Here is a 27,116-nt window from a genome sequence, read left to right on the forward strand (position 1 = left end):
GCCACAGAGGCGGTAGGGTTCTGTGAATGGAATGGAGTTTGAAAGGAGTACATAACATTATTAACATGACTTGGAGAGGTATAAGTGGAATAGGAGATCAGCATTTACAATAAAACAGCATATAATATGTAATATATGTATATATAGTGGTTACTATTATATAAATATAATATTACATACATACATATATATGATGGTTACCAATAGTTATATGTATGCAATGATATACATGTAATACATAGACTTATACAGTCATGTGTCAGTTAATGATGGGCATACACTCTGAGAAATGCAAAGTTAGGCAATTTTGTCATTGTGCCAATATCATACAGTATACTTACACAAACCTAGATCATATAACCTACTACACACCCAGGCTATGTGGTATAGCTTATTGTCCCTAGGCTACAAACCTTTACAGCATGGTACTGTACTGAATACTGTAGGTAACTGTAACACAATGGTAAGTTTTTGTGCATCTAAACATATCAAAACATAGAAAGGCACAGTAAAAATACCATATTATAATCTTATGGGACCACTGTTGTATGTGTGGTCTGTCATCAACCAAAACATCATTATGTAGTGCATGACTGTGTATAAGCAAGATATTAATGGTGGTTATCTCAGGTTGGTGTCATTAATTTCAGGTGACCTTAATTCCTTCTTTGTGTTTTGGGATTATGAAACTTTTTAAAAATGGATTTTATTTTTATTTTTTGAGACAGGGTCTTGCTATGTCACCCAGGCTGGGGTGCAGTGGTGCAATCACAGCTCACTGCAACCTCCACCTCCCGGGCTCAAGGGATCCTTATCACCACAGCCTACTAAGTAGCTGGGATCACATGCACGTGCCACTGCACCCAGATAAGTTTTTTCATTTTTTGTAGAGATGGGGTCTCACTATGTTTCCCAGACTGGTCTCAAACTCCTGGGCTTAAGCAATCCTCCTGCTTCAGCCTTCCAAAGTGCTGGGATTTTAGGTGTGAGCCACTGCATCTGTCCTATTTTGCACATAATCAGTAAAAAAGCTATTTTCATGGGGGTACAGGAAATAAAGAAAAATACACATAAGAAAGACCCTTTAAGCTGTGATATTATATTAACGTCACATTATATTAATTAAATTCACTATTAAATAATAAGGTTGACTAACATCCAAGAGTGTTGGCAGTTTAATAAGGGACCCTATAAATGAACAGACTAACCCCGAAAGGAATAAGGTGCTAGTGAAGAGATGCCAGGAACTGGGGCCATAATTTTTATCAGGATTTTTAACTTATATCCTCCAAGTCACACCACAGTGGTCAAAGACTACTCTTTGAATCTTAGGTAAAACCAGTTGTGTGGTGCTTTTTAGTTTTTATTTAAGTTTGTTTTATTTATTTTTAAAGGATAATGGTAAAATCTATGTAGACTCACTCTTCTATTTCTATCCGGCTCACAAACTCTGGAATTCATTTCCCAATCTCCTCGTGCTGCTATTCTGGCCTCCTGCCCATCTTTCCTGCTCCACTTCCCTATGTGTGGAGAGACTAAGTGAAGACAGACTGGCCAGACTAATTTTTCCAAGGGTGAGCTCAACTTTGGATTTTTACTTTAAAGTAGAATATGAAAATTCCCTTTAGGACAGTTTCCTGTTTTAGATCACAGTCTATTTAGTAAAAATTTTGCCAGTAAATCTGAAGGAATAAAGTCTAGGTGGAAAAAGAGAGAGGAAAGAGATAATCCATTCTTCATTTACTCAGTTATTATTTTAAACTTTCACAAAAAAGTGATTTATACATGTGTATTTTCTTAATATTCACCTATTCAGCAAACATTTGTTGAGTGTCTACTGTGTGCCAGGCACTGAAATATATGATTTCACCAATGTACATCTTTTCTTTCTCATAACAACCCTATTAAGTAGAATTGTCAGTCAGATGTGGTGGCTCATGCCTATATTCCAAGCACTTTGGGGGGTCAAGGCAGGAGGATCACTTGCGCCTAGGAGTTCAAGGTTGCTGTTAGCTATGATTTTGCCACTGAACTTCAGCGTGGGCGACAGAGGCGACAGAGCAACCTCAAAAAAAAAAAAATTGTCACCTTACTTTATAGGTCAAGACCTGAAGTGCAGGGAGTGGAAGTGACCTGCCCCAGGTCACAGTGTTGGTTAGATTCCAAATAGAGTCTTTGGTCACCAGAGCTACTGCTTTTCCTACCAGCCTTGCAGTTGCCTCTCCAGTTGAAGTTGTTGTGGAGACTGTGCTATAAGCAGTCAAATTATTAGCAAAGGTATGCACCCTTGTTCATCAGATGACAACATTTTATTAGTCTAATTTTACCAGCCTATTTATTTAGTGACATAGAATAAGTTGGTTCAATAAAGACAAATGGTGGTATTTGGGCTTTTTGCCTAATCAAGTTTAAATATACTTTTTAAAGGGTTTCGTTCAAAAGCCACTGTTTTACTTAATGTGGAAGTACTGGGAGCCTTCCCACTAAAATCAAGAGGGAAAAAAAGATGCTCACTCTTGTCACTATCATGTAACAGTGCATTGAAGGTATTAGATACCCTAACCAGACAATAGAATAAAATAACTATTTTAAGAATTGGAAAGAAAGCAATAAAAACATTTCTACTCACATATAATAGAATTGTCTTCTACCTGAAAACCAAAGAATCAAGTAAACAACTACTACAAACATTTAACAAAATTTAGTACATTAGTAAAATATAAAATTAATGTATAAAAATAAATTCCCTTCACATATGCAAGCAACTATCAATTAGAAGATATAATGGCAGGGAAGATCACATGTTAAAAAGCAGCCAAAAACATTACATACATAGTAGTGAATATATAAGAAATCTACAAACCTTTATGAGGAATACTTTCAAACACTTTGATATTCATCACCTAAACACATTGATCAATCTTAGAATCACTAAAAATGAAACAGCCAGACATATGCCTTCTGATCCAATATTAAGTACCCGGCATCAACCATGAAATATCTTTAACAAATAAGTGAATCTCATCAAGAAATATAAGGAATAGAAGAACAAATTAAATGACACAATGAAGCAAGCAGACAAATCTAGAACATTAAACGTTCCAGAAGACAATTGACCCAGGTTCTTCAATTGATTTATTGAAGGGATAAAAATGGAGAAAGGACATTGCTTTAGATTCAAAAAGAATCAATGGATGTAACAACCAAATGTAATGTGTGGACCTTGTTTGGATCCTGACGCAAACTAATTAACAAAAAATAAAACAAACTTTTCGAGACAATTGAGAAACTTTTAGTATGTATTACAGTTGACTCCTGAACAATGCAAGGGTTGGGGTGCCGACCCTCGCACAGTTGAAAACTAGCATATAACACTGACTCCTCCAAAACTTAACTGCTAATAGCCTACTGTTGACTGGAAGCTTTATCAACAGCATAAACAGTCGATTAACACACATTTAGTGTGTTGTATGTATTATTTTCTTACAATTAAGTAAGCTAGAGAAAAATGTTGTAAGAAAATCATAAGAAAGAGAAAATATATTTACTATTCATTAAGTGGAAGTGTATCATCATAAAAGTCTTAATCCTCGTTGTCTTCATGTTGAGTAGGCTGAGGAGGAGGAGAGGGGTTACTCTTGCTGTCTCAGGGGTGGCAGAGACAGAAGAAAATCATGTATAAGTGGACTCATGCAGTTCATACCCATGTTGTTCAAGGGTCAATTGCATATGATAATAAGAGAGTGTTTAATAATTTTGTTAGATGGGATAATGGCTTTGGGGTAATAGAAGAAAATTTCCACATTTTAATGAAACACATACTAAAGATATTTAGGGAGTGAAAAGAAATAATGCTTGGAATTTGCTTTAAAATCATTTGTGGGAGGTAGAAAGAGAGGAAAAGATAGAGGATGAAATCGAAAAATCTTAATATTATTTGTATTAGCTTGCTAGGGGTGTGTCTTAGTTTATTTTGTGTTGCTATAAAAGAATACCTCAGGCTGGGCAATTTATAAAGAAAAGAAATTGACTTAGCTCATGTTCTGCAGGCTGAGAAGTTCAAGGCATGACTCTGGCATCTGGCAAGGGCTTTCATGTATGTTACAATGTGGCAGAGAAGGTCAAAGGGGGCAGTGGGCACATACAAAGAGAGGGGAAAACCTGAAGAGCATCCTGGCTTTACAACAAGCCACTCTCTCAGGAAGGAATCCATTCCCACAAAAACTAATCCAGTATCATTACAACAAGTACTCATTACCCCAAATACAGCACCACGACATTCATGAGGGATCTGCCCCCATAACACGAACACACCCCACTAGACCCCACCTCTCAATACTGCCATATTGGGGATCAAATTTCAACATGAGTTTTCGTGGGGACAAACAAACCATATCTAAACTATAGCCAGATGCTGTAACAAAATATCACAGACTGCATGGCTTAAACAACAAATTTATTTCTCACAGTCCTGGAGACTGGAAGTCTGAGATCAAGATATCAGCAAGTTTGGTTTCTCCCGAAGCCTCTCTCTTTGGTTTATGGAAGGCCACCTTCTTGCTGAGTCCTCAGTGATCTTTCCTCTGTGCACATGTTTCTCTGTCCTAATAGCCTCTTCTTACAAGAAGACCAGTCAGATTAGATTAAGGCCCACCCAAATGGCCTCATCTTAACATAATTGCCTTTTTAAAGCCTATCTCCAAATACAGTCATGTTTTGAGGTACCGGGTGTTAGGGCTTTGACATAAAAATTTTGAATAATGAGTGTATGTGAGTTTATAGTACTATCTATACCCTTTGCTTTTGTGTATGTATAAAAATGTGTATTAAATACAACAACATTCCAGAGGAGGACATAAAGGTACACCCAAGGCTGGGTGCAGTTGCTCACGCCTGTAATCCCAGCACTGTGGGAGGCCGAGGCAAGCAGATCATGAGGTCAGGAGTTTGAGACCAGCCTGGCCAATATGGCGAAACCCCCATCTCTACTAAAAATACGAAAATTAGCCAGCGTGGTGGCACATGCCTTTAGTCCCAGCTACTTGGGAGGCTGAGGCAGAAGAATCGCTTGAACCCGGGAGGCAGAGGTTGCAGTGAGCCGAGATCATGCCACTGGACTCCAGCCTAGGCGACAGAGCAAGACTCCATCTCAACAACAATAACAACAACAACAACAAAGTACACCCGAACAGATAAACATATATAGCATGTCCCATAAATAGGCACCATCAGGAAGATATTAATTATCCCTAAGCAAATTCACAATTTTAACATATCTCAATAAATACACCAACATTCGTTTCCTGGAACTGAATAAGCATATGCAGAAAAATAAGTAAACAAGAATAGTCAGGAAAATTCTGGAAAATGAAAGAGTAATGGGGTGTGGAGCAGCCTTATTGGATACTAAAACATACTCTAGAGCCTCAAAAATTAACAGTGTGGTATTTGTGCATGACTGGAAGAGAATAAAAATCCCAAAATAGACCCAAGTGCATAAGATGATTTAATACATGATAAAAGCAACTTCTCAAATCAATGGAGGTAGAAATAAACTTTCTGATCAATATTAGGACAAGTGGGAAGCCATTTCAAAAAAGACTAAATTGAATCTATACCTCATGCCATATGTCAGGATAAAACTCAAATAGATAAAAGATTTAAATTTTTTTTAAAAAACAAAACCATAAAAGCACTTAAAAGAAAGCCTTGAAGTCAGTGCCTTCCTAACTATGACTCAAAATCCAGAGGCCATTTTTTAAAATGATTGACAAATTGTGCTACACAAAAAAGAAAAACTTATGGCAAACACATGTGAGCGCGCGCGCGCACACACACACACACACGCCATAAGACCATGAGCAATGTCAAAAGACAAAGGAGAAATAGGGAAAATATCTGTAACTTAGATATCACAGACAAAGGACTAGGCTAATTTCCCTAATTTTTAAAGAGTTTGTAGAAATCTGTGAGAAAAGACAATAAAGCTTTTTTTTTTTTTTTTTTTTCAGGGAGACCTAAAAAGAAATAATCGACGACATGAACAGACAACCTACAGAATGGGAGAAAATATTTGCAAACTATGCATCCAACAGGGGACTAATATTTAGAATTTACAAGGAACTCAAACAATTTCACAAAAAAACCAACTACATTTGGGGGAAAAGATGTGAATAGACATTTTTCAAAAGAAAACATATAAATGACCAACAAGCATATGAAAAAAATGCTCACCATCACTAATCATCAGAGAAATGCAAGTTAAAACCACAATGAGATATCATCTTATACTAATCAGAATAGCTATCATTAAAAGGTCAAACAAATAACAGTTGTCAGTGAGGATGCAGAGGAAAGGGAGTGCTTGTCCACTGATGGTGGGAATGTAAATTAGTACAACCACTATGGAAAACAGTATGAAAATTTTTCAAAGAACTAAAAATAGAACTACCCTTCAATCCAGCAATCCCACTACTGAGTATCTACCCGCAAGGAAAAGAAATCATTATATTAAAAAAGATATCTGCACTCATATGTTTATGTTTATGGCAGCACTATTCACAATAGCAAAGATATGGAATCAACCTAAATGTTCATCAACAGATGATTGGATAAAGAAAATGTGGTATGTGTACACAGTGGAGTACTATTCAGCCACAAAATAGAATGAAATGTGTCTCTTGCAGCAACATGGATGGAACTGGAAGCCATTACCTTAAGTGAAACAACCCAGAAACAGAAAGTCAAATACCACATGTTCTCCCTTATAAGCTAAAATTACTTAACCAGTACAATTGATTTCTTAATGGGTACATTATTTGGGTGATGGACACAATAAAAGCATAGACTTCACCAGTACTCAATATATATCCAGGTAACAAAATTGCACTTGTACTCCTTAAACTTTATACAAAATCTTTTAAATAAGAAAAATAAAATGGGAATGCCAAAGTAAATGAACACATCTTTCACAGTAAAAGAAATCCACACACAAAAAAGAAATTAATATAAATGTAATGGCACTGGGGCCAGGCATGGTGGCTCGTGCCTGTACTCCCAGCACTTTGGGAGGCTGAGGTGGATCTCCTGAGGTCAGGAGTTCCAGACCAGCCTGGCCAAAATGGTGAAATCCCATCTCTACTAAAAATACAAAAAAAAAAAAAAACACTAGCCGGGTGTGGTGGTGCATGCCTGTATTCCCAGCTACTCAGGAGGCTGAGGCAGGAGAATCGCTTGAACCTGGGAGGTAGAGTCTGCAGTGAGCGGAGATCGCACTACTGCACTCCAGCCTGGCAGACAGAGTGAGACTCTGTCTCAAAAAATAAATAAATAAATAAATAATTAAAAAAAAATTTAAAAATAAAAAAATAAAATGTAATGGCCCTTAAACATATGAAAAGATGTTTGACTTCTCTCATAATATGAAAAGTTCAAATTTAAAACTACACCAAGATTTTTTTTCTCAACTATCAGTTTGGTAAACATTCAAAAGTTTGATACTACACTCCACTGTCAAGCCTGTATAGAAAACAGTCACTCTCATACATTACTAATGGGACTGCAAATTAGTACAACATTTATTAGTTTGGTAGGGCTGCCATAAGAAACATCGCAGACCGGGTGGCTTAAACAACAGAAAGTAATTTTCTCACCATTCTGCAGGCTAGAAGTCTGAGATCAAGGTGTTGGCAGGACTGATTTCTTCTGAAGCCTCTCTGCATGCCTTATAGATGGACATCTTCTCCTCTATGTGTCTTCACGTAGTCTTCCCTCTTTACATGTCTGTGTCCTAATCTCTTTTCATAAGGACACCAGTCGAATTGAATTACGACCCACCCTAATGACCTCATTTCAACTTAATTATTTCTTTAAAGACCTTCTCTCCAAATGCAGTCACATTCTGAGTTACTAGGGCTTAGGACTTCAATATAAGAATTTTACGGGTCACAATTCAACCCACAATTACCCTTATGGAAGGAAATCTAGATATAGCTATCGTGACTACCAATTCATTATCCTTGACCAGCAACTCTGCTTCTGGAAATCTATCCTACAGATATACCCGCACACATATAAATTGACATATGTATGAAGATATTCATTTCAGTCTTGTTGAGGCTGAAATATTCATTTCAGACTGGTTGAGTGAACTTTGGTTTGTCTACACAGTGCAAAATTATGCAGCTGTGAAAAGAAATGAGGAAGTTCTCCATGCACAGGTAAGGGCAGATCTCCATGATAAATGAGGAAAAATAATGCACAAAACAGTGTAATACTAGTATGCTACCTACATAGGATATATACATTTGTATTTGCTTGTATAAAATTTGCATAAGGAAACACTGAAGGCTGAACAACTACAACAAAATGCTAATAAAAGTGGTTACCGAGCGGGACCAGCCATGCAAATCTCTAGATAACAGTGTAATTTAAAACACTTCAAAATCATTGGAAGAAAGCTATTGCTGGGCTCTGCCTGCTGACCTGGGGAGGTCAGTGGCTCTATGGAAAACACTGTGATAACCTACTAAGGAGAGCAGCCTGGGAAGAAGCTCAGGTGTTTGGCAATCAACTCATTCCTTCCAATGCACAAGTGAAGAAGGAAACTTTTTCTGAATCCTGCAGCTTGCAAAGGCAAAGCCAGGACTCTATTTGAAAAAAATGCTGCCCTGATTTTACATTTATCCTGGCATAGGTGTGACTATTGTTAAGGCAGATTATGAGGTACAAGCCAAGAAATTCCTGGAACTGATGGAGAACACTTATGTGATCATTGTTGCAGGAGGAGATGGGACACTGCAGGAGGTTGTTACTGGAGTTCTTCGACAAACAGATGAGGCTACCTTCAGTAAGATTCCCATTGGATTTATCCCACTGGGAGAGACCAGTAGTTTGAGTCATAACCTCCTTACTGAAAGTGGAAGCAAACTCCAACATATTACTGATGCTACACTTGCCATTGTGAACGGAGAGACGGTTCCATTTGATGTCTTGCAGATCAAGGGTGAAAAGGAACAGCCTGTGTTTGCAACGACCGGTCTTTGATGGGGATCCTTCAGAGACGCTGGCATCAAAGTTAGCAGGTACTGATATCTTGGGCCTCTAAAAATCAATGTAACCCACTTCTTCAGCACTCTTAAGGAGTGGCCTCAGACTCGTGAAACCTCTATCTTGTATATGGGACCTACAGAGAGACCTCCCAATGAACCAAAGGAGACCCCTGTACAAAGGCCTTTTTTGTACAGGAGAATATTACGAAGGCTTACATCTTACTGGGCACAACCACAGGATGCCCTTTCCCAAGAGGTGAGCCGAGAGATCTGGAAAGATGTGCAGCTGTCCACCATTGAACTGTCCATCACAACACAGAACAATCAGCTTGACCCAACACGCAAAGAAGATTTTATGAACATCTGCATTGAAGCCGACACCATCAGCAAAGGAAACTTTATAACTATAGGAAGTCGAAAGGTGAGAAACGCCAAGCTGGACGCCGAGGGCATGAAGTGTCTCCAAGCCAGCCAGTGCACTTTGCTTGTCCCAGAGGGAGCAGGGAGCACTTTTAGCATTGACAGTGAGGAGTATGAAGTGATGCCTGTGGAGGTGAAACTGCTCCCCAGGAACCTGCCGTTCTTCTGTGATCCTAGGAAGAGAGAACAGATGTTGGCAAGCCCCACTCAGTGAGCAGGCAGAAGACAAGTACTCCCAGACCACATTTTAAGCCACCAGTGGGACCAAAAGGGAACAGGTGCCTCAACCATCCCAACAGTGTTGTCAGAGGGTCCCAAGGGCATTTTCATGACAAGTACCCCTCTGCCCCCCTCCAGCAGTGCTTCCCAAAGTGTTCTCTGTCACCTGCTTTGCGATCAGTTTCCGTTAGTGGATGTTTTGTTTTGGTGTGACGGTCGACCCTCCTAAACACGGGCTTTCCTCAGGCTGGTTCAAGATGGAAAAGGACTTTCTTCTGTTTTCTCCCACAGTGCAACCACAGTGGAGAGCCCACAGTGGGCTTAGCCTGCCTAAGCCCTTGCATTCCCATTTTGTTCTTTGACCGTACTAGGAATTCCGGGGAAAGTGCCTTCCTTCCCTGGGGACCTTTTCCTATTTCTAGGTTCCTCCACGGGTGCTGCTATTTTGTGAGCTCCGGCTGTTGCTTAGCTTTTATTTTAGTTCTAGCCTCAGTCCAGAAATGTATGCAAGGTTGTTTCCCCTTTCAGCCATGGCTACAGTACTGTAAAATGCTAGTTTTTATTTTTTTAAGTAGTGCCTCCTAAATGGTTTGCATGAGAGCCACTTGGGGTGCATGTTGAAAATTGATCTATTTGGGGTCCACCCCAAACCTAACAACCCAATTTGGGGATGGGGCTGAGGTATCTGCATTTTTTAAAAAGTCAGCCACCCTTCCCAGGTGATTCTGTAAGTTGGTCCCTCAACCACACTTGGAGAAACAGTGTTTTAAAGCAGTGGTCCACAAAGTATTCTGCTCATGTGGCCCCCAAAAGTATTTTGAAAAATGATGTATCCCCTCACCCACCTAAGTTGACATCTAAAATTTGTCATGGGAAGTTAAATAGTTGACAAAGTATGTATTTGCTGGTGTCATGTAAATATTAGTATTTTAAAATAAAAACTGTTAGATCAGTATTTTACACATATCCAGTACAATTTAAATATCACAACAGTTTGACACCCTTTATTCATTTATAAAAATAAATGAGCTAGTTCTTTAGTAGTTGAACATTTTAAATTGGCTTTTCTCCTTCTATATTTCCATACCACTTTCAGTCGAGAATCCTATCATGATGTAATCTACTGTGCTTGGCATCTTTTACTCATTCACCCATTATCTTCTTGTCACAAAAAATATAAATGGAAATAAGTTTTTTTAATTCTTGCTTTAAGTATTATCTCAGTTCAGAACAAATGTTATCGTAATTATTGGTATATAATGAAAATGATATTAATATAATTCTTTGAAGATTTTCTTAGAATGTTCTTTATCCTAATTAGTTCATTTATCCAAGAATACATGAATGTTATTTACAGCTGAGATGGGGTTCAACCTCAATTGTATTCCTTGTCTCATTTATTTATAGATGTAAGCACATAAATTCTATGGGAATAGAAAGAAAAACCATTGGTTACCAATAAGGGTGTATTGGGGACACAGAAAAGAGGGAGCAGGAGTAGAAGTGAAGTTTTCCATGTACCTTTTTATACAGTTTTTATTTCTAAATCATGTGAATTCAGATAATTAAAATTATATCTAATTTTATATTATATGTTTCTATGTAATATGCAGTTATATAGATATATTATATCTATATGTAATTATATATATGTAATTATCTATATGTAATTATATATATATATATATAAGCATAGATAGATAGATAGATAGATAGATAGATAGATAGATAGATAGATAGATGCTTCCTAGCTTGGCTATGAAATTTCTAGTACAATTTGAGATTAACTCTAATCTTTTTACTTTTGAAAATGGCTATTCTCAGTTTATTAAAGCTTCATCTAGGGTTTTCAAATTGTGCCCTTGTGAAATAAAGAAAATCCCCAGGGACCGCAAATGCTTGTTTTCTTTATATTTTTCTTTGAAGAAAGGAGCTGAGTTTAAGAAGGCTAGAGGAAGTCCAGTTGGATTTGATATTGACCAAACAGGAGACTGCCCAGATGCTATTGATCCCCTGCACTCAGCAGCACAAACGCCCTTGGGTGTGCATTACTTCAAGCAAACGGAAGTGTGCCCCGCTGAGTGTGGGGATGCCTGGCTGGGGGTGGGAGGACCCAAGTGCACCACATCCAGCTGGGAGTGAAATTCCTGGAGAAAGCACCCACAGCACTCTGAGCCTGCTTGCAGCCCAACGGCCTCGCTGAGAATGCTACATTTAAAAGTGCAGTTTTTGGATGATTCCCAGAAGATTTTTGTGGTTGATGTAAGTGGAAATCACATTGCTATTATTCCTTCATTATTCATTCAATAATGGTCATTTGTAAACAGCCCATTAGACAGCAATGTTATGTCTTCTTTAGGAACGAATGAAGGAGGACTGTGATTTTTAGCTTTGGAAAAATAATCTTTATTTAACATCACAATGTAGTTCATATTTTTCCATTAACCTTTCTCTTAGAACAAGTTGTCTTTTCTCAAGGGACAACAATAGCAAATTTTAAAGACAGGATAACTATTTGCAAAAAGCAAAGCAGCAATAAACTAGTTCTTTTACCCAATAAGGTATTATTGTTCATTGAAATTATGTCTGTGGGTCTCACCCCATGAGCATTTGTGGGGAGAAAACTGTTGTTCTGAGGGAAACGAGTGGGGGAAGCTATCCTCCTTTTCTGAAGAAAACCTATGGGTTACAAGGGGTAGAATTATGTAGTTGTAATGAGAACTTCAGGAAGTAATGACAAGTATGAGAGAGAAAAATAGGATAAGAGACTATTTAGTTTGATTTAGTACTTATAGTTCAGAGTTCTTAATAAATTCCTAGCTACAAGATGATTGCATACAATTATACCTCAGCTCTTCAAGAAAGAACAAATGTATTAAGCACATCATTTGGTGCTCATGTTCCAACATCTTAAGATATGTACATTTTGATGTCAGGATTTATGTATGAGGATTTTGAAAAGTTCTATGTTTTTATTGGAACCAAAAATGCTATTTGCTTTGATATTTACCTTAGCTACTAACAAGAGACAAATAGATTATTTTATTTGAAATTCATACAAAATGTTGGTTCTTTTCTTTTATACATGAACTGACAACTGCTGTGGCTCAGCCATGATGTTGGGTGTGTGGGTAGCCCATTTTTCCAATGAGTATTTTATTTTTATTTGAATCATGTGCTTTGTGAGTGATGACTTCATGTCTTCAGCTGCTGTTTTGCTGTCTCTTCCTTTCAGTTTTATGCGCAAAAGGCATTTTGAGGTCCATGGACCTGAATGATTTGTTTTTGTAGCAAATAGCTTCCATTAGAGGTATGAGGCATTTCCTATTATTTCTTGGAACTATGTTTAAGGGGTGGAAAATATCTTTTGAGTAGTTTATCCATTTGCAGACCGGTGGTGTATGCTCACAGTGCTGCAGTACTTGAATTAGTAAGCTGGGTATTCAAAAGATATTGCTTTAGGCTAAGTTTTTAATAGATATTTCAAGGAACTCAAAGAGAAATCTTTGACAAAAAGTGACAGAAGAGTTTTTTGAATGTGCAGTCTAATTCAGATCCATTTAAATGGGGTGGGGGGTGGATGGGGAACACAGTACCATATCTTCACAAAATTCACCCACAGAAGAGCTAGTTCCAGCAACTTAAAGACTTGATTTGGCTTCAAGTCAAACTTTCTCTTTCCAGCTGCAACACATTGTGTTCCTTAGAAAGATAATGGGAGAGATTTGATACCCAGCAATTCTGGTGTCAAAGCATGTGATCCCTTTTGCTCTGTGGAAGACTGCTTTGTAAGTAGCAATCGTGGTGTTACCCAGAGTGGCAATAGCACTGGCTGCAGTACTGTGAGTGGCTTTGTCCAGAGAGTTAGAAGCTTAAGTTAGCATTCAGTCATCCAATAGTACCTTCTCTGCTTAACAATAGTAGATTGATGATGATGATGATGATAGTGATGATGATAATAGTGGTGATGATGATGATGATGATGATAGCAGTAGTGAGTCATCTGTGGATAGCACTTTAAAATTTACAAAGCACTTTCACATCCATTAGTTCATTTGATCCTCCATTCTACCTTGTGAGTGAAGGTAGGAAAAAGATCTTTTCCCATTTTGTAAGTTAAAAGATGGGGACTCAGGGAACTTAAGTGACGTGTGCACGACCACACAGTATATAATTGCAGAGCTGGACTTCCAATCCAGAACTCTGCCCTCTCCTTCATATACAATTGTAACCAGAAGACTCATCTGTCAGTAGCCTTCAGTATTGCCGATGCACATTGTTTATTTTCTGATGACCTTAAAAGGCATAGAACTTGGCACACAGTGAGCTTTTGATGACTATTGTGAACCAGTTAGTAGATCCTTCTTTTCTTAATCATGGTTGAAGAATTATGTGGGACAGTGTTCCTTCAAGGTCAGGGAGACAATGGTGTGAATCTTTTCATCTATTCAAACACTTAAAAAGCAACCTAAAGAATGCTCTATTTTATTAGTACTAACAGTCCAAATTTGATGAGGAAATGCTTGGAACCATAATAAAGAGAACCCATTAATAGCTGAGGAAGGTCACATGGAGGACCTTTTGATGCTAAACTGAAGTCTCGAGAGGCATGGATCATAACCAGGGAAAATCGTCCTTCAAGATAAGATTCAAGAAAATAATTGGTTGCATAAGGGAAAATAGTGGACTCTTGGGTATTGGTGTTGATTTTACAGAAAGTGCAGTGGTAGAAATATAAAAAGGACTCATGATCAGATAAAATAATGTCACCTGGGGAAAGCTCATTGACATCCAGAACCCTTCCTCCACCCCTAGTACTATTATCTTGCTGAATTTGCCAGTGTCCAAGGTCTAACTTAGGCCTCCTAAGAAGCCTGTTTTGTCAGTACTCCACAAAAACTGGAGTCAGAGACTGACATTTAAAATTAGAATGCTAGTGTCACCATTTACAGTGGGATTGGGGACACTGGGGTCCTCTCATCATTTATATGCCAAATGATTTCAGAAGAGCCAGATCTGGAGGAATTAGATATATGATCCTAACATTCGATGGCTTGGTAATGCATCCATCTCCACAGAGGCCATGGCATTGAGACCTTTTAGTCATGTATTCATTAATTAACTCATTTAGTTAACAAATTATTATTGAGGACCTAATATGTCCCAGGCTCTGTTCTGGGAACAGTAGACTTTCCTATATTGATAGGTAAAGTTCGTGAGCAAGAGCACACTCTGGTCTGGACAATACTGCCTGGATGCTACAAATTTTGGCCTTGGTTATTCCTTTTTCTCTCATTGCATGATTGACAACTCTGCTTTCTGATCATCTTACTGTTTTTGACTTGTTAATACTTTCAGTTAGTTTATTAGAAAGAGTGGCTGCTCCCAAATACATCTTGTTTTCCTGAAGTTTCTTTGCATATTTGTGCTCTGAGTCACTCGGTGTTGATTTTACAGATAAATTCTCTGAAAATATTAGTCAACCTTTTCTTTCATGAACTTCCAATAGTGTTTGGGGGTGCAGGATAGGTTATGGGACTTCAGAATTGCTAGAATGTGCCTACAAAAGTACAATCCAATGAAGAAAATGAATTTCGTGAAAACGTCATCTTACTTTTCAAGCCCTCATATTTATTTTATAAAACTGATCATTGTCAAATATTAGCATTATTCTTAGGGCTGATCTTACCATGGACAGCTTATCTTTAGACTGTCAAGGAAGGCTCTCTAGAATGATGATGGGAGTGGGTGAGCGGGACTAAAAATTGAATAAGGTCATGATTTACAAATTAATTGCAGGTTTTAATTGTATATTTATTTTTGCTTCTTCAACATGGAGACTAGAACTTTTCTCGATGGAAAAAAGGAAGATAAGACCAAAGTTAAAGCTTTGTGAGATATTAGAAACAATAGAGGGTCAAGTTTCTAGCTTGACTATGAATCTTCAATATACACACATGCACATGTGTACACACACTCTCTCACACACATTTAGTAGCAGTGATGAGTGCCTTTGGAGAGCAACCTCTTGTTTGCTCATCTCAGGTTACATAGAGAGTTGTACAAAATGGTCATCCCATCACCGTATTTGACACAGTTCTATCTGATATCCCTTTTAGGCTGCTGCATTTCTGTCTTTGTAAAAGCTGTTATTTCTGAATTTCCAAAATGATGTTTCACTTTGATGGATTCTGGAGCCTAAAGTCAAAACAAGATGTTAAAACATCTCTACTTTCACATTTACCTGATTGCTAAGTGATTGTACTGGCCATGCAGTTGGTACCAAGTAAGAGAATATAGTAAGTTAGCTCACCTAATTCCCTTGGGAGTCCATGATAAAGGCCACTAGGCCTCATTTTTGAAAAGAGACAGAGGAGAGGCAGTGCCAGGACCGAACACCGCTCAAGTTAAGTAGGAAAGCAAAGCACAGTGATTTTTAAATTTATTAGTGGTGGAATTTACCCTTGGGATGTTTGCCCAGGGGTTGGTTTTTAAATTTGTAATGATGAAGGATCTTTAGTAGTTTGGTCAACAGTGAAACAGATAACCGATTCCATCACTTCATAAGGCAAAGTTCTTCCAACTTCAATGATATGAAATTGTTTGGTGTGGCCGGGCGCGGTGGCTCACGCCTGTAATCCCAGCACTTTGGGAGGCCGAGGCAGGCAGATCACGAGGTCAGGAGATCAAGATCATCCTGGCTAACACGGTGAAACCCCGTCTCTACTAAAAATACAAAAAATTTGCCAGGCGTGGTGGCGGGCTCCTGTAGTCACACCTACTCTGGAGGCTGAGGCAGGAGAATGGCGTGAACTCAGGAGGTGGAGCTTGCAGTGAACCGAGATCGCGCCACTGCACTCCAGCCTGGGCGACCAGCGAGACTGTGTCTCAGAAAAAAAAAAAGAAAGAAAGAAAAAAAAAAGAAAAGAAAAGAAATTGCCTTGGTGTGATAGAAGGTACCTGTATTTGGGACTACAAAAACTACCAAAAAAACCCCACCACTTTAGCTATGTAATCCTGGACTAATCACTTATCTCCTTAGCTTGCTGAGTTGTTGCGAGGAGTAATACAAATGAGGTAATGTATATTTGGAGTCTGATAAACCAGGATAGATTTGACTCTGCCACTGACAAACTGTGGAGCCATGGGCAAGTCACTTAGGCTATCTGAGCCTTAGTTCTGTCAACTGTAAATCCTAGACTTGGGGTGTCACGAAAAACTTCCAGAAGAACAAACCATTTAAGTTGCTGAGTAGGAGTTAAGAAGGTGAAGATCGAGAGGTAGATTGTGGGGGGAAGTATGGTGATCTACACAAAGGAAAGAGCGAAGGCCAATATGCAAAAGAGAACATGGTCCTTTCACAGAACAAAAGGGCCAATCTGAGTGAAGAATGGAGTATTGAAAGGAAAATGGGAGTGACTGGAGGTCAAAGTTGAAAAAGAGGTTGGTACCTAGACCATTCAGGCAATGTATTCTATATGCAAAGAAGTGTAGTCTTTATCCTGAAGGTGTTAGAGACCACTAAAGGGTTTAAAAGTGGGGACATTAGCCTCTGCTCATCGTTCATTAATTTATGCATTTATTCATTCAGCCTATATTTAATAAAACTATGTTCTAAGTGCTAGAGATGCCAGGTAGAATCTGAATGTTCCCATCAAGTTTAGTGGACCCAATTTTAGATGGTCAAACTATATCCAAACACATATGCCCAAACATCAATATTGCAGCCTACTAGGGTTCTGAACTTAGTCAATGGTGAAGACAGACAGGAAGGATAAATAAAAGACATGCTAATGAGGTAGAATTTCTAGAACCATTTGATGCCACCCTTTTGGATATGGGAGATATATGAGAAAGTATCTAAATGACCATCAAGTTTCTGGCTTAAGTGGCTGGTGGGATGATGGCCCCATTCACCAAGATGGAGAACAGAATAGGAGGAGCAAGTTTAGAAGGGATAATGATTGGTTTTGTTTGAGATTTATAGATAGAATGATGGAAGGAAAAACACATCTGGAGTAGGGCAGACCTGAATTCTAGACCAAACCCCAACAATTTGAAGGTGTGAGACTTCAGGTGGATCACTTCAGCTCTCTGAGGATATGCCCTTATCACTAAAATGGAGATAATCCTAGCACCTACCTCATGAGGTCATTGTCATGATAAATGAGATATCAGGGATAAGTTTCCTGACACAAAGCGGGTGCTCAAACTTGTTAATTCCCCATCTCCCTGGCTTACAGACCTCTTTATTTCCATACTTTGCAAACCAACACAGAACACTCTTTCACTTTCAACTTGGACTTTCTTTTGATAATGCTTGATTTTGCAACTCACCTGCAGGTAATAGAGCTGTGCTCCCCCATTTCTGAGCTTCCTGTAGGGTTAATTTATCCTGCCTTTTTGCATGCTTTGGCCTCTGTTTAGTCAGCAGCCCCAAGAGATTTGCTCTTCCCTTTGGAGTCATTAATCCTGTCCATAAGAACTCCCTAGAGTTACCTAAAATAATGTAGGGCTTCCTTGAGGGAGCAGATGGAAATGGCCAAACCCTTTGCATTTGACTACATTCTAAATTGTTCCATGGTCACTACTCACAGTTAGGGTAACACAGTTAATAATAATGATAACAATAATATTACTGAATAATAATCACAAATGGCATTTATCAACAATTTTCTAGATGTATTTCCTATGCACTACCTTACATAAGTCTCACACACATCAAATAAGTGTCACTGTTTAGGGTTGTTATATAAATTCTCTGTGCCTTGAGGTTTTTTTTTTTCTTTGTCTGTAAAATGGGGATAATATTAGTACCTGCTCCATAGGGTCCTAACAAAGGTTAAATGATTAATATATGTAAAACACTCAGACTAGTACTAGTAAGTGCTATATAAGTGTTTGCTACACTCATGCCTCATGGAATTGGCTCCAATTGTAGATAGTGAACACGTCCTGCTTCTTATGTCCAAGCAGTAATATTCCAAGCTGACTAGGCCTAAAATATTATGTTTATCTCTATTTTATGAGTATGTGAACTGAGGCACAGAGAGGTTGACTTACCCAAAGTCATATGGCTATTTAAGTTAGCAGGTGAGCTGGGATTCAAGCCCCAGTTTGTCTGGCTTCAAAGTCCTGTCTGGTCATTGATTAGATGGTAGGCTTCTTACTCAAGTGTGATTTCTATATATGCAGTGAAACTTCCTGGTTTTCCAGGACTTTTTGATGTATCCTCTAGCAGATACATCACAAGCAGCCTGCCTAAGCAGCCTGCCCCATGCTAGGTGGGATCAATCGATGTTTGTTGATAGACTAACCAACAGACTGAGCAGCCTGCCCCATGCTAGGTGGGATCAATCGATGTTTGTTGATAGACTAACCAACAGACTGAGCAGATCAGCTCACCACCACCCCGTGCCTGTACAAAGAAAGCCAAGTGAAGGAGCTTCTAAACCCAGGTCAGAAAGATCATCCTGGAATCATAGCGTTCCAACCTAGCCAATGTTGGCTGTCTCTTTGCCAGATATTCATTTATCATTGCAGGGGACCGTACTGCCTGGTGAATGTCTTTGTTTAAACTGAGCTTCCTTTGTCATTCATATCCTGAGGTTTGTTGATTGGGAGAATAAATTGAACTGAAAAAGAAAAAAGTGCTTGTGCTTCCTCTGGACCCAGGCCAGGCTGAGCAGTGGGTCAAGCATGGTTTGGGCGCTGCCTGCCCCACCTTCTGAGAGCCCCACATCTTCTGCTGTCACATGGCTTCCAGGCTGCTTTCCTGCTCCAGCTCAGAGCAAAGGCAGGGCCTCCAGCCTTCCCACTCCCACTCCTACCTGCCCCTTGACTTCCCATCCCCACAGCTGAAAGGAGGAGGGAACCTGAATGCAAGAACATTTGAGGCTATGGTGGGGGAGATTGGGGAACTGACTTTGGAGCTATAGGTGGGTGGTGGTTGGGTGTTTGTTCAAGTCTGCACTCGTGGGAATCTCTGTGAAAATTTCAGTTAGTCAGGGCCTTGCTGCCTCTTCATCTTTCATCGCAGGGAAAGCCTGCCTGCTGCCTGGTGCTGGGGAGGAGTAGCAGAAGTTGGTTCACTGCCCTGCAGCCAGAAAGATCTGCAGATCGTCCCTCTGAATTAGATTCACCAGAGGAGAAGTTTCCTCTGAATTCTATAGGAGTTTCTCTCTCTCTCTTTTAAATATCCTGCATTTGCATCATTGTTTTGACCTGTCACAAACACAAATGTATTATTCTAATAAAGGCTTAACTTTAATTTGTGCCTTAAGACAATGAAGCTGTCAGTTGCAACTTGCAGAAATTATTCAAACTGACTGAGCTGAGTCCAAATTGTCTTGGGGTCAAAAGGGCATGGCCTGAGGGGGAAAATCATCTGGGAGGCGGCTGGACTGGCCCAGTAATTTCCTAAAAGAGCCTGGAGACTGCCAGCCCAGCAGCAGGGAGCAGCGCCTAGCTTTTGTGATACTAGGTGCCTCTTAGCAGCTTTGTGCCAGACTGTCAGAACTGGAAAACATTCCGTGAGACCAGTTCTACTGCTGAAAGAACCACCCTTAACAGTTCATTTGCACCCCAGGAGGTAGTGCCGAGCTGGCCAATGAGGTGCTAGGGCAAGGCACCACTGAGAAGATCTGCTGAAGGCTGCAAAACTTAGGAAGAATGAAAGGTGACAGGTGTTCCGAGGAACATTTTTCTGGGGGCTGTGGAACTCTCTGATGTATATAGCTTGTCTGGTTCTAAACACAGCTGCTGTGCAAAAGCTACAATTATTACCCCCACATCATCTAATTCCAGCCCCTTTTTCTTTATTCCGTCTCATCCTCTTTACTCACTTCCTCCTCTTCTGTGTTCAAGGTGTGGGGCCAGAAAGGGGAGGTTTGCCTGGGTGAGCTGACCCCAGGCCCTGGAAGCACTTAGGCATGGCGCCTCACCACTAATCGCTGGGCTTAGTTGTCTTAAACAAGAGGTCCTTTGTCCTCTGACATTCTTTCTATGATGACGAAATTCACCTTTCAACAGACTTTTAAAAAGACAAAGATTCTCCAGAACTTCACACTCAGAACGTTTTAAGTGATTGTAAGAGATTTGTGACAAAGTTACCGTCAATTGCCTTTAATGCTATGAGATATCATTTCCTGACCTAGCTGCATGCCAGGAATTTCCACTTACATTATTTCATACAATCATAACTTAATACATCTGTGAAATAGGTATGATTATGCTCCTTCATTCATTCATCACTCATTTAACAAGTCCTCATGAACCCTCACTGAATCCACACACTGTGTTGGCTATCGAGGATGCAGAGATGAATGAGAAATTGTACCTAATCTCAAAGAGCTCATGGGCTAGGGGAAGAATCAGAGATATAACCAGGTATGTATATTATGGTGTGATGTGTACAAATGACAGTGGAAAGGATAATTTTTTTCTAGCACAGCAAAAGAGGGTTATCTAACCAAGATTGAAATGTGTATGTGGAGGGGACAGACAAGCAGAGTTTTCTAAGGAAGGTGATGTCTAACCTGAGCCCCAAATAGCCAGTACTAATTATTTAGGTATGTGTTGGGGAGTTGGGGGACTGTAGGCAAACAGAGATGAAGGTTGGTCCAGACAGAGGGAGAAGCAGGAAAAGGCTTGTGGAGTAGATTAATCTGATTGAATCTTAAACTTGAGGGCAGAGGGGGCTGAGAGAGTTGTGAGAGACTGAGGGCTGAGACAGGAGAGACAAGCAGGAACTGATGAAACAGCTAAATGCCTAGGCAGATAAAAAGGGGTCCCCAGCCGGGCGCGGTGGTTCACGCCTGTAATCCCAGCACTTTGGGAGGTCAAGGCAGGCAGATCACGAGGTCAGGAGATCCAGACCATCCTGGCTAACACGGTGAAACCCCGTCTCTACTAAAAATGCAAAAAATTAGCCAGGCGTGGTGGCGGGCGCCTGTAGTCCCAGTTGCTCGGGAGGCTGAGGCAGGAGAATGGCATCAACCTGGGAGGCGGAGCTTGCAGTGAGCCGAGATCGTGCCACTGCACTCCAGCCTCAGTGACAGAGCAAGACTCCGTCTCAAAAAAAAAGGGGGTTCCCCAGAGAATCTCTGACCCACCCCAGAAGTGTTTACTTCAGTCGCTTTTGTGCAGATGGGGGAACCTGCCCAGGGCCTTGTCTGAGCGTTCCCACATGCACACTGGGAGAATAGGGCAGAGCCATGGGCAGGGGGAGGAGCTTGGCCTCTTCAGTTCCTGTGCAGTGGTCTGGGATTCAATTTTCTGTGAGGTCAGGGACCTATTAGCAGGAGCGCCATCTCCCTTTGCTGAGTTTGTTTTGTTTTGTTTTTTCTTTTTTTCCCTTTTTGCCCAATAAAATCCTGCCCTACTCACTCTTCAATGTGTCCGCGTGCCCAATTTTCCTGGTCGTGTGACAAGAACCTGGTTTTGGCTGAACTAAGGAGCAAAATTCTGCACCACAAAGTCATAAAAAAGATTTTTCATATAAAGAAATCAAGGTTCAGCAAGGTAAAATATGAGCTCAAGGTCATACAACTGCAAGTAAGTACAGAGTCAGGAATTAAAAGTAGATGTGTTAATTCCAATCCCCAACTCTCTCGCCTATGGTTTGGTGCCTCCAGAATTCTGATGCACAGTTTGGGTTCATATAATTTTTTCACTGCTTTACCAAGCAAGAACTACCACTGCCACGATTCCTTCCCATAATTTGTATTCATATTTCCATATTTAATTAAAGTTTTACACAAAAAAAATTAGACATTTTAGTATTTAATTCAAAGTGTCAAGCAAAAACAAGACAACCAAAAATGTACCCCAAATAAGCTGGGAAAATTCAGTTTCTGGAAAAACATATCCTAAGGAAATAAAGTTGTATGTAGATACATGTACATCTTTGTGTACTAAGATGTTTATCTTAGTGTTCTTTGCAATAGCTCAAGGGAGAAAACAACTTACATATCCAACAAGGTAGTTTCGTATAACAGAAACTAATGATGATATTCACAATATAATACTAAATTTATTTTGAAGTCGGTCACCAAAAGGTATTATTATGTCACGTGCATTGAGCTTTACTCTGTGATCCTTAGAATGGCTGTCTCTTGATAGGTGGGATTAGGAGTACTTTATTTCTTCTTGCTTTTCTGTTTCTTTTGTTCCCTGTTTTTTAAATAAGCATATATTGCTTTTGGAATGAGGCCAAAAAACAAACAAACAAACAAAAAAGAGAAAACAATAAAAGAATCTTCATTGAAAACACTGTCCCAAGGCCGGGCGCGGTGGCTCAAGCCTGTAATCCCAGCACTTTGGGAGGCCGAGACGGGCAGATCACGAGGTCAGGAGATCCAGACCATCCTGGCTAACACGGTGAAACCCCATCTCTATTAAAAAATACAAAAAACTAGCCGGGCGAGGTGGTGGGCGCCTGTAGTCCCAGCTACTCGGGAGGCTGAGGCAGGAGAATGGCGTAAAAACCCGGGAGGCGGAGCTTGCAATGAGCTGAGATCCGGCCACTGCACTCCAGCCTGGGCGACACAGCGAGACTCCGTCTCAAAAAAAAAAAAAAAAGAAAACACAGTTCCAATGATAAGTATGTGAAGTAAAGCATATGTTACCTCGATTTAACCATTCCATAATCTACATATTTTAAAACTTCATGTTGTACATGATAAATACATGTAATTTTTATTCATCCATTAAAAATAATAAATAAAAATAAATAAAAACAGTTGCTGTATATGATCCACTACCTGCATAAGCAGTCAAAATCCTCTCATAACGGCAGGGCCACACTTTCCCAGCTGCTCATAGCCACATTATATGATATGTATAGGTTTGAGGCAATTGCTCCAAAATATCAACCCCATTCCCCACTAGCCTAAAATTATTACTCTTTTCCAACCTAAATAGTAATGGTAATAGCTAATATATATCAACAGAATATTTATCATGTGCCAGACACTAGTCTAAATATTTTACATGTATCAGCTCATTGAAATCCTCAGTGAAGTAGGTGTTACCAATATTCCCATTTGACAGATGAGCTAACTGGAAAGAAGTGAAGTAACTTTCCCAAGGTCACAGAACAGTGAGTGGTACAAACAGGATTTGAACAGGGACAAGCTGGATTAAGAGCGCATGCACTTGACCACTCCATCCACTCTTTGAAGCTAGCCCTTCAAGAACCACCATGTTGGAGTTATCTCAGCATTTGATTTTATTTATTGTATTGTATTTTTAAATTTTATTTTATTTTAAGTTTCGGGATACATGTGCAGAACGGACAGGTTTGTGACATAGGTAAACGTGTGCCATGGTGGTTTACTGCACTCATCAACCCATCACCTAGGTATTAAGCCCCACATGCATTAACTATTCATCCTAATGCTCTCCCTCCCCCGGCCCCAACCCAAACGGGCCCCAGTGTGTGTTGTTCCCCTCCCTGTGTCCATGTGTTCTCATTGTTCAGCTCCCACTTATGAGTGAGAACATGTGGTGTTTGGTTTTCTGTTCCTGTGTTAGTTTGCTGTATCTCAGCACGTTATATCTTAAATGGCTCTTATTTGTGTTGGGAGTGGTTGTGTAAAACACAGGGTCAGCAGTTGCTGGCGAAGTGGGCCCTGTAAGAGCTCTAAGAGAGCTTTCATAGGACAAATGGAAAATGGAAACGGTTCAGAGAAATGGACAAAGTTAGAAAAATACGTGGCATCTGAGAATCATATGAGGCCAGAAAGAAAGGTCATTCTTTGGAGCTCAGTGGGTGGGGTTATGAGGTCAAAAGGATGCAGTAAATTCCTTTGATTTTGAGAAGGCAAGCAATAGTTGTTGAATAGTTACTGCTTACTCTGAAACATAATAGATATTTAGTAAATATCTGTTAAATCAATGTAAGAGTGGATTCTGTTCTTGCTCTCAGCTGCTAGGCAGCTAATCCTTGCTCCATTGAGTTAGCTGATAGAATGTCAGTCGATAAAACATTCTAGGAAGTTAAGTGTTAAGTCGGAAGGGGTGTGGTGCAAACATTTCATGTATTGCAGTAATAATTTTTTTCCTGGACCAGCCCTGCACACATGTGAAACTGTGTGGTCGCAGTATGCCCTCACTGACTATTCGAAATGGGGTTGCCAGAATAAATGAGAAACGCCCTGCCTCAGACTTACCCAAAGTATAACAAATGAGAGGTCATTTCTACTCCTAGGAATCTACAAAGACTCCTCAGGTCTCTCTGTGGAAGCCACCGTGAACCTGTTTGTTCATTTCTGCATTTGGAGGAATGTGGACTAGAGCCTCCTAAGCTGAGAAAAGCAAATGTCAAATTCAACATTCAGAAGGGAAGAATATCTTTGGTTTTGATTTTTAAATAGCAGTGAGTCAGCTTAACCAGATCCTTCTGTACAAATAATTCCACCTAAGCAATTAAAGGAGAAAAGTATTGGAAGAACTTGCATTGGGAGTGTACAACTAATTTTAAGACACAAAGGTTAGTATCCCTTGGGATGTAGTTTCCCATTAAAGATTGCTAATAAGTTACAAATCCTACCACTATTCCCTTCTCAGGTTTCCCACAATTCTACATTTAGAAAGTTAAACCATGCTTTCTCTTTCTGTCTTGTGCATTAGTCTTTTAGATGTGTAGTACTTAAAAGAAATACACGAATTAAAAATGTTCTGGGTTTGGCTGTACTTGTACGTGGGTACAATTAGAGAATTCCAGACAACGTTTTGAGTTATGCTGCATACCCTAAAAATAGAGCCACCATATTTAAATAGCCTTGAGGAGAAAGGATGGCAGAGGTCCTTAAATCTGGGGCCAGCCCCAGACTAATCCAGACTGAGAAGAATCTGTAATCACTAGGCTTACAAGTTCAAGTCACTCCAAGGCTCACAAGTGTGAGTTAGCACTTAGGACTGGGATGACTACAGGCTGGTGTAGGCTAAAAGAAAAGGGGCAGAAAGCTGTAAAGCAGGCCCCGGAGTTAAGTTACACTGCTGAGCTGTAAGCAGGCCCAGCAGTTAAATTCAACAAATCTTTGAGAATCACCTACGGTGTGCACGACATATTTGGCAATCGGTCAAGAGGAGAGTAGACTTAAGTGGAACCTAACTGGTTGCCATTGTAGGTCCAAGTTAGTACCAAGCAGCAGGAACCCAAGTGAAGAGACTAGGTGAACACCAGGATTAGGGACTTGGGTAGATGTGTGGGTAGAAAAAGAAGAGTGAAATAACAGGTCCTAAGTGACTGCTGCAAGGGTGGAGCTTGGCAAGAAGCCAAGTCAAGACTGAGGCAGGGGCCTCTTTTAGGTTTCCTGCTCTAGGGCAGAACTGGTCCCTTAGTGTAGTCCACAGGTGTCAACAAGCAAGCACACCTGGCTAACGTGGAGATGTGGGAAGGGTGAGAAATAAGACACTTCTGGACAGGGAGATCAGCTTGAGTGATAGCTCATATGACCTCTCATTTTTGCTAATCAGTTTGAATCCTGTAGAGGTTGTAGATTTTTAATTTAAAATTGTATATCCAGCTTCAAAAACAGTAGAACCTAAGTTCATTATAAATAGATGAGAAAATTCTGGTAAGCAAATGAAGAAAATAAATTTCAAGTATAATCCTACCACCAAGATTTTAGCATTTTGGTGTGCATTTTATACATTGAAATTCTACTTCTTTAATGGATCCCTAAATTCCACATGTGCCTCCCCATTCCATTTAGTTTGGAATAGTTTCCTGAATATATTCAAAAAGATTTTCTGTTAAGTCAATGCAGATTCCCCACAGTAACCCTAATATGCTGGCTTTCGTGGCCTCTTAGTAAGTAGATGTTTTATAAGGCATTATTTCTTGATTACTTCTTTATAGGGTTTCTGTGAAATTCACAACCTGTCAGAACAGCATGGCTTCCAACCTGCTCACAGCCCTGCTGGGCAACACAGTGAGCACCCTTTCTAAATGGAGTAAAGCTGATTCTAGGAAAAAAGAGACAGATTCAGGGAGCAAGTGAGAAAAGGGAGGCTAAAGGAGAAGGTGAAACATTGAAGTCATAAGCAGAAGGCGGGAAAAGTGAGTCAAGGATGCAGTCCAAAGGTGAGAAAAGATAATAAAGTCATGTAACATGGTTACCAGAGGCTGGGAAGAATAGTAGGGGGTTGGAGACTTGGGGGGAGGTGGGGATGTTTAATCAGTAGGAAAAAAAATAGAAGAATGAATAAGACCTGCTATTTGATAGCACAAAGTGACTATAGTCAATAATAACTTAATTGCACATTTTAAAATAACTTAAAGAGTGTAATTGGATTGTTTGTAACTCAAAGGATAAATGCTTGAGGAGATGGATACCCCATTGTCCATGATGTGCTTATTTCACATTGCATGCTTGTATCAAAACATCTCCTGTACCCCATAAATATATACGACTACTA

The 27,116-nt window shown here is 39.8% G+C and overlaps 1 protein-coding gene and 1 pseudogene across 2 annotated transcripts in view; both read left to right on the forward strand.

Moving 5' to 3' along the window:
* The first annotated feature begins 4,819 nt into the window (after positions 1–4,819).
* Positions 4,820–9,705, forward strand: LOC105545815 (annotated as a pseudogene).
* Positions 9,706–11,716: 2,011 nt separating this feature from the next.
* FRMD7 (FERM domain containing 7) overlaps positions 11,717–27,116 on the forward strand; it is a 51,693-nt gene continuing 36,293 nt past the window's right edge. Inside the window, exon 1 of one of the 2 annotated variants that reach the window (XM_011988809.1) lies at positions 11,717–11,951. In XM_011988809.1, coding sequence (XP_011844199.1) covers positions 11,895–11,951 — 57 coding nt within the window. In that variant the 5' untranslated portion in view covers positions 11,717–11,894. The remainder of the gene's footprint in view (positions 11,952–27,116) is intronic. The other variant, XM_011988810.1, reaches the window with a different exon arrangement.

Source organism: Mandrillus leucophaeus, unplaced genomic scaffold (genome assembly GCF_000951045.1).
Source record: "Mandrillus leucophaeus isolate KB7577 unplaced genomic scaffold, Mleu.le_1.0 Scaffold339, whole genome shotgun sequence".
NCBI classification, from domain to species: Eukaryota; Metazoa; Chordata; class Mammalia; order Primates; family Cercopithecidae; genus Mandrillus; species Mandrillus leucophaeus.